This window comes from Etheostoma spectabile, chromosome 1 (genome assembly GCF_008692095.1).
Source record: "Etheostoma spectabile isolate EspeVRDwgs_2016 chromosome 1, UIUC_Espe_1.0, whole genome shotgun sequence".
NCBI lineage: Eukaryota > Metazoa > Chordata > Actinopteri > Perciformes > Percidae > Etheostoma > Etheostoma spectabile.
Window position 1 is genome coordinate 8,906,852 of NC_045733.1, and position 8,630 is coordinate 8,915,481.

General features: G+C 39.4%; 1 protein-coding gene across 3 annotated transcripts in view; it reads right to left on the reverse strand.

Moving 5' to 3' along the window:
- Positions 1 to 5,632, reverse strand: part of syt7b (synaptotagmin VIIb) — a 97,549-nt gene extending 91,917 nt beyond the window's left edge. The window contains exon 1 of one of the 3 annotated variants that reach the window (XM_032514839.1): positions 5,140 to 5,632. In XM_032514839.1, coding sequence (XP_032370730.1) covers positions 5,140 to 5,173 — 34 coding nt within the window. In that variant the 5' untranslated portion in view covers positions 5,174 to 5,632. The remainder of the gene's footprint in view (positions 1 to 5,139) is intronic. The other 2 variants (XM_032514830.1, XM_032514847.1) reach the window with 2 other exon arrangements.
- Between the last annotated feature and the right edge of the window lie 2,998 nt (positions 5,633 to 8,630).

An 8,630-nucleotide genomic window follows, 5' to 3' on the forward strand; every position in this document is an offset into this window, starting at 1 on the left:
GGGTGTGGTTGGGTGTGGTCAGAGGCTGTTCTGTTGAGTTTTTGAAACTCTTGGCCCCTCCCTTTGCAGTGCACTGCAGGAAGGCTTTGACAAACCAAGCACAAAATACTACAAAACATATCTCTGCTTGTGCTCTACAATGCAGTCATTTCTCTAGTCCATTACACATTTTTCCTAGAGATACAGTTAACTGTGCTCTTGTAAATAAATACACAATACGATTCAAATCGATATCTCCATTTCTATTTTATTTTACCAGTAATGTTTTATTGCGTCCAATCCAGGGAATATCACTCAAATTAGCATTGGTTTATGCATTTTTCATCTGTTTTTACAAATGACCTCTTCTAATAAATCTAGTTAATCTACTACTTTTGCCCACTCACAGCTCACAGTGGATTAGCAGGATCAAATGTGAACAGGCTATCAGTCTATCAAGGAGTTAACAACTGTAGACATTCAACCATTTATTCACATTTGTACAGCTCTGCACTGTACCCTGCACCAACATCCATTCATTTATAGTTGACGTTACTGCTAATGAACAACACTATCGCAGAAGCCAGGTCTCCCCCCAATGTGTGTGAGTTAACCATCGAGCTAACTAATCCTCTGTTTGCACTGTAGCCTTTAGCAATGTTAGCGATCCCGGTTTCTTCCACCATCTCTCTCCTTTTGTGATCTGTTAATCAGCCACTGTTCCTCCAGGAAGCCCTGCCCGGGTAGTGCGCAGTGCAGAACGGAAGCAATACGCTAGCCAGTGGGAGCACTATTGCCGCTGGAAGCCACCCCATTACAGCTCAGCCAGCTCCATGTGTAAATAAAGTATTTCTGATTCTGATTCTGACTTGTGTCATGTCAGAAGTGAAAGCCGTGTGCAGCCATTCCTAGCCCAGACTCTGAAGGTCAATCAAACTATGGTGAGAGCCATGTGGAGGCAATCCCAACTCAGACCAAATTTTTTTGGTATTTTGAGCACCTTTAACCATAGCAATATCACATCATTAAACAGATTAATTTTTCAACAGTGGTTTTGGAATGCACAGAAAAACGTTGTCATCGTAGAAACTGTACAAGAGGGCATGGATAAACAATGTATTTTGTCATTCAATTTGGAGCACTGACGTATTGTGCGTTACACCCCTAGCTAAAAAAAATAAATGGCACTACAGTAAAAAAAAAAAAAACTAGTCATCTTACATCTCACATTTTGGTGTTTTTATTTACAACTAAAGGACAGTATGATGCCTTTACCAGAGAAAAATAAATGTTTTTGTTGAATCTTTTATTTCAAATTGTACACCATGAAGAAAATTATTTAGACATTTTTACTGAAACAGAAGAATGTATTAATTCAGTTCTGCTCACCACACACAAACCCATCTCCCTCTGCGTCACACATTTTGTCGCTTTAGGACCCCACTCCCGTCTGACTTTTCTATTTAGCTAACCTGTTGACGTGATCGACTATCATATTCCTCTTTGGTTGTAAAATATGTGTGTGTAGAACAGACTAATATTTCCCCTTTCATGGCCTCAGTGTTTCTGCCCTTGAGTCTGTAAATCTAAGTGGCTTGCTTCCCAACATTGTGGCTCAGAGTTAAACAGGGAATATAAGTACCTTAGTTTCTTATTAATTACTACTCTGTCTCTCTCTTCTCTCTCGCAGCTTGTCTCAAACCACTAATAAGATTCCAGCCCATTAGTTATGAACCATAACATAATTAAACATTTCCCTCTGAATCTGAATGCTACTAATATTAAGCAATTATCTTTGACTGTTCACATGCCGGATTAATAATGATTCTGTATTGCACCTTGCATTGAGACCTACTTGACACCTGGCCTGCTCTAGAGAGATTAAAACAACACTGCAGGAAGGCTTTGACAAACCAACCACAGAATACTACGAAATGTATCTCTGCTTATGCTCCACAATGCAGTCCTTCCTCTTACTCATCACAAATTTTTCCTAGAGATGCAAGTGACAATGCGCTTGTAAAGGAATTCACAATAAGATCCAAACTAATATCTCCATTTTAACTTTGTTTACTAAATACTGTTTTTTTGTGTGTCCAATCCAGGGAATATAATTTAAATTGGTGTTGGTTTATGCATTTTTAGAATGGCTTGTATCTGTTTTTACAAATGACGTCTTCTAACAAATTGACTACTATTGCCCACTTACAGCTGACAGTGGGTTAGAGTTAGCAGGATCAAATTTGAACAGGTTGTCAGTCTATCTAGTAGTTAACACCTGTGGACATTCAACCATGTATTCACATTTACACCTGCCGCAATTAAGAATGTCTTATTAAACTAACCTGTATCTCTTGTGCTTCTGATTCATGTTAAAGACAGTTTCTCTGTCAATGTAATTGTACAATTCAGTGATTGGTTACATTGATTGTTTGACTTGACACTCACTTTTTAGAGACACAGCAATCCCTAGCATAATGTTGTATTACATAAACAGTGTACCAATGAGTTCCACACACTATAGTATGCAGCTGTCTAATTAGAAATGAAAGCACTTGTATAAATTGGTATTCTGTAGTGGTATTGATATCCTGCTTTGAGGTATCGCAAACAATATCAGAAGAGAAAAAATTGCATTGCGCAATACAGTATACAGAGATGCCCCAGAAATAATCCTGCTGCATGAACCTCAAGCATGAAGGAAAACATGGTTTCAAAGCACATGAAAACTAATAATCAAACTAAGTACTGCTCTGTCGTGTTGATTACATTTTGTCACTTCACAGGTAAATACAATTTGTGAGGGAGTACGAATATTTTAGCAAACAAACACTTTATGCATTCCTAAAATTACTCTTGAAATAGAATGTCCCTGAGGGAAAACATGTTTAACGTATTTCTGCGTTGTCTAGACTATCCTAATCTAATGCAATGTGACAATTAAAGCTGGCGGCTGGGGCTATACATTTTTTGGTACTGAATGTGAGCTATTTATCTGATTCATTTTGACACAGTAGACGGCCTTTAAGCATAAAATACTATCTGTTTCAGTTACAGGGTAGAAGTGGTAAAACAGGCTATAGCCTTACAGACCATTAAACAACTTCAGGCATTGTCAATATGTCACACACAGTGAGTTACACTGTTAGAACAGCTGTTTTTCAGAGTTAGAGATTTACAGTTCAAAGACAGGCTCAGAGGTTTTCATGATTATTGTTTGTTTTTCTTTTATCATCATGTCAGTTTGATGGAAGATATTTACTTGATGAAAAAATGTATGAACAGTAATTTGTGTAGAAAGTGAAAGTTGACCAAAGTAACATGAACATTTCAGCACTTTATACTTTTAAATATTATATATTTAAATTATTTACAGAATTTTTTTTTCTTCCTATATTTCATTATAATGTACAATATGTTTTGGCTGTACTAAAAATCTGGATTCTGGAATCTGAATTTTCTGGATTTTTTATTGTTATTATTATTAATGATGCAATTTCCCTTTGTGATTAGTACCATACTTCATACTCAATGTCAGTCTATCTGTATATTTATTGTTCTCATTATCGGCAGTAGCAGCACTGATATTATTTATTAATTTTTTCATTGGTAGAAATCATCAAAGATTCAGATGTATTTACAGAAAACTTACATCAGTATTTTTGAAATATAAAATCCTGTGCTTCAGTGTGACTTTCATATTTCACCTTTTCATCAATGCTCTTTGACTTGCACACCTCTCTCTCACACACTCACACACACCTCCCTCTCACTTTCAGATGCTCACTCTCTCTCTCTCTCTCTCTCTCTCTCTCTCTCTCTTTCTGAGACACATACACTCTCTCTTTCACACACACACACACACACACACACCTTTCATGTAATCATAAAATCACTTATAGTTGCAGATGGTGACTCATCTTATGTCCGTGGTAAAACCATATCGAGCAACAAGGTTATAAGACATTTTGGATGAGGGATGATGCAGAATGCCACTGTGCAGGGCACCACTCACCACATGGGGAACTCCTCACTAAACAGCATGCTTTACAGCTGGTAAAAACAAAGATATTAACTGATCATAAAGCCTGACAGCTGCACATAAAAAATAAAATGTTATATTCCCTTGCCAGCAATATTACATCATTATCAGCATGCTTCTCAGATGTGAGAAAAGGAGAGTTTATAGAGAGATTTTCAACACAGTGTGTTACAACATTGTGTTCTTACTATTTGTAACTAAAAGAAACTGGGATTCTTGCTGGAACTGCACTGCTGATATCTCAGCTATATTTTTCTTTTGCAGTTGGAGAGTTTTTTAACATTACATGCAATAAATTGGTGAAACGAATGCAAGTCTACAGGTTAAACAGTGCAGGCGGTGGTCATACTGGACATGGATGATGCTAAATATACTCAATGAGAGTGTGGTGGACACCAGACAAGTCATATTGGTGTCATTTAACAATGCATAATAAGACATAGGCTGCGTCATGTCGACAGACATTCAGAGGCAGCTCTGCTTCAGCATCAGGTGTTAGTCAGTGACCTCGACCTCAGTATAAAGATTGGGAGTAAAAATACTCTGCATTGCTCTGGCAGTGGTATCAGCAGCTATTTACTCTATCATTACTTATCCTGATGGAGGGCTTCGTGTCATTACACGCCGTCTGCTCTCTAATTCTCCCCTCCGAGAACATCGGAGGACAAACACACATCCGTGGCTACTCAATTACAGCAACAGTACAAACACAAGCAGATCGTGGCTACACCAACACGGCACGCTGCTCATCAACATGATCGAGAACGGATGACCTTGTGCATTTACGCTCAGGTCACCTCGTGTGAAAACGACCGAATCGGACACGTGCACAAGTGCTCAAGTGGGTGTCTCTCACAGACAGTCCCCACATTGCCACCTTGGGTGTATGTGCAACAGCCCTGCTCGCTGCCATGCAAGGTGTTTTGGTGAGAGGCAGCCATGCAATAAGAGAACCATCACACCAGTTACCATTAGCTTGTTGAGTATGACCCCAGCATCATTACTTGACATCAACATGACACACTCAAGGGCATCTGGCAACCAACGCGAGAGCTTAAACTATACAGAGAGTATGGATTAAAACCATTCACCGATGGCCGCTCAAATCTTTTGCTCACCTTTGCTGTTATCTTCTTCTCTGTTGAGATGCATGGTTCTTCTTACCAGGTACTCATTTAGGCTGTCTTTGTTCTTGTAGCCAAAGTTGTTCTCTCTTCCAAAGAGTTCTCAAGATAAACTCTTAGTCCAATTTTTTGGATTTGTGGTCCTTTTGCCCGCTTATTGTCTTGTTGGGCTGGCACGCATGTACGCGCCTGCACTTGTGCGTCCTCCTCCTCCTTGTTGTGTTGGATGGAGCAGGTAGTCTAGGTGATGTTTGGAGTCTGCATGTAATTCTCTCTCACACACTTTCTCCCCTCTGTCTCTCTCAGTTTCTTTTTCCCCCTCAGTCCAGAGTCGCTCAGAGGGATGGTCGCAGCAAAGGTTTAAGGGAAGGGAGGAGACGGCAGGCAGACGGGCGGGGTGACGTGAAGGAAGTCGGTAGCGCCTACTCAGCTGAGGCGAGGAATCCGTGCGCCCTCAATGTTGTTGACCGTTTAATCAGAGGCTCCAGACCACAGAGACATTTAGCGCACACTTTCAATCGAAACTACACAATGATGAGAAGCTCATGATGACAGTTGAACAGAAATAATTTTGGATATTCATATGCACAATTTGTATTTTTTGATATTACATATTACGTGGCCATGTAATAGACTACAGCTTTCAGACTTGTTGTAGCCACCCATTTTTGACAATTGTGGTGATTATGACAGACATACCATTCCATTATAGCCTATGTTTTCCCAGTTAGTCCTCATAAACAGTCATCCTTAAACCAGTGCTTTCACTGTGGAATTCATAAGGATTCACGTGTACATGAACACATTTTTACGCACAACATGCCGAAGTTGTAGCCTACACGTTTATCTCTCACTCACGTGTTGAGCCTTTTTTAAGCTTAATTTTCATTAATGTTAGTGTCACGACCAGCCTGTGGGCTTTCATTATGACCACCATGCCTTTACAGCCAATAGACCATACAGTCGATAAGGCACATTTACTCACCATACACGTTCGCCCAGAGCCCCGCGCGTAACATGGCTCACTGGCGGTCTCTAGTGTTACACATCAATCAGTGGCAATCAGATGGTTGCTGATGGGGGAGACCATTCGTCCCACCCAATATGTGCGTGCGTGTCCGTGTGTGCGCGCGTGCGTGTTTATGTGTGTGTGTGCGTGGGATTTGGGTCAACCAATTAACACTCTGTCTTGTATTTTACTCAAAATAGTATTATATATTGTCATGCAACATATCAGAAACACAGAACATGGAACTAATGTATTAGCTTATGGTACGCCGTTGTCTAAGAAGATTATGATTAGTAAACTTCTTTGAGGTAAATTTGTAATTTGGGATTTTGGGATTCTTAAATTAAATTGATTTAACTTGACTTGATTTATCTTATATTATCTTCCATGTATTGTATAAAATTTGCTAAATAAGATCTGAAAATTACACAAAGCTTAAATCTAAATCTAAACATCTAAGTATTACACAAGGCTTTGATTAATGAACCATACATTTGTTTTCATAGGAAAAGCCCATACAAACATGTGTTGTATGTCTCTATACCTGATTGACAAAAAGTAAAACATGAGTTTGTGGAAAGAAAACATTCGTATGTTGGATTATAATCAGTGCACTGCCATGTTCCGTCTTTGTTGTACCACTCAGATTTTTGTCTCACACCTTTTTTTGTGATATCACCTTTGACATCTTTTGTGATTTTATGTGCATCTGTGTAAAATGATTAGTCTTCTGGTATACCCTTGCTGATTTTGCTTTATGGCAAACATTTGTGGAATCCATTTAATCTATTGCAGACACACAACACGTTAATTCCTGAAAAAAAATATGCTCTCTTTGTGTGTGTGTCAGACATAAGACACAAATAGCTTGTCCTGTTCCAAGCTCCTCGTTGCATCAGTTTTCTTTCTCACCCGCACTTTTTCCTCTCACACTATCTTTGTGATGAATATTTATTAGCCTGTCACAGTGTCTTCTCTGAGCTCAAAACAACACATTCATCAACACAACTCGAGCCGTGCTTTAATCCTCCAGGGCTTTTTACAGTGATGTTGTGTAATTTCTTCACAAAGATTTGCTCAGAGTGTGGGATGTTGTTTTATTTCAAACTATAAAACAGAGGTTCAAGAGCACTCACAGATCCCAGGTAATTTTAAAGCCATTATATCGCAATCACTTCTTTTACTGCTATAAGCATTAAAGCAACCCAACTGAGCAAGTGCACAGCACTCTGAAGAATAATGTGCTGTAATGTTACAGCACATTTATAGACCTCAAATATGCCAACGTCAAGTCTGAACTATACAACAAACAGATGGGCCAACAAATATTACAGCAAATTTGATTTCATATATCATTGTTAAGCTTAGATGTGCAATATTGCCATATTCATATTCTTGGTAATTGCTGTTCTCAGACCAGATAAAGGCATTTAAATTGCCCAAACTATTTAGTTTGTCACTACACTTTCCTACAAGGTTTTATTCATTTGTTTAAACTCTGACACATTGGCACAAAACTCAAAGAGTGACTAATAGACAGCTGGAGCTGTTTAACATGGTATGGCAGTATTTTGAATTTGGACTGTAACCATTTTAAACGTTATCTGTCAGTGGTACTTTGGACCTTTAATGTGCACTCTGCCACGACACGACAGAGTTGCTTAACAAAATATGCCTTTGACCCTTCTTTGTAAGAACAACATAGCCAATGATATTAACAATGATTTTTTGTTTTAGACATTCAAATGAAGGAATCAAAGGACTGCAGGCTACGACTGAAAGACATGCAGGCTACACACTGATGGGAATAACGGCATTATAAATAACGGCGTTACTTTTTTCAGTAACGAGTAATCTAATTGATTACTGTTCCCATCTTAAAAACGCCGTTACAGTTACTGAGGAAAAATTGGACCCCCTTTTGCCTTCAGAACTGCCTCAATTCTTCGTGGCATAGATTCAACAAGGTGCTGGAAGCATTCCTCAGGGAGTTTGGTCCATATTGACATGATGGCATCACACAGTTGCCGCAGATTTGTCGGCTGCACATCCATGATGCGAATCTCCCGTTCCACCACATCCCAAAGATGCTCTATTGGATTGAGATCTGGTGACTGTGGAGGCCATTTGAGTACAGCGAACTCATTGTCATGTTCAAGAAACCAGTCTGTGATGATTCCAGCTTTATGACATGGCGCATTATCCTGCTGAAAGTAGCCATCAGAAGTTGGGTACATTATGGTCATAAAGGGATGGACATGGTCAGCAACAATACTCAGGTAGGCTGTGGCGTTGCAACGATGCTCAATTGGTACCAAGGGGCCCAAAGAGTGCCAGAAAATATTCCCCACACCATGACACCACCACCACCAGCCTGAACCGTTGATACAAGGCAGGATGGATCCATGCTTTCATGTTGTAGACGCCAAATTCTGACCCTACCATCCGACTGTCGCAGCAGAAATCGAGACTCATC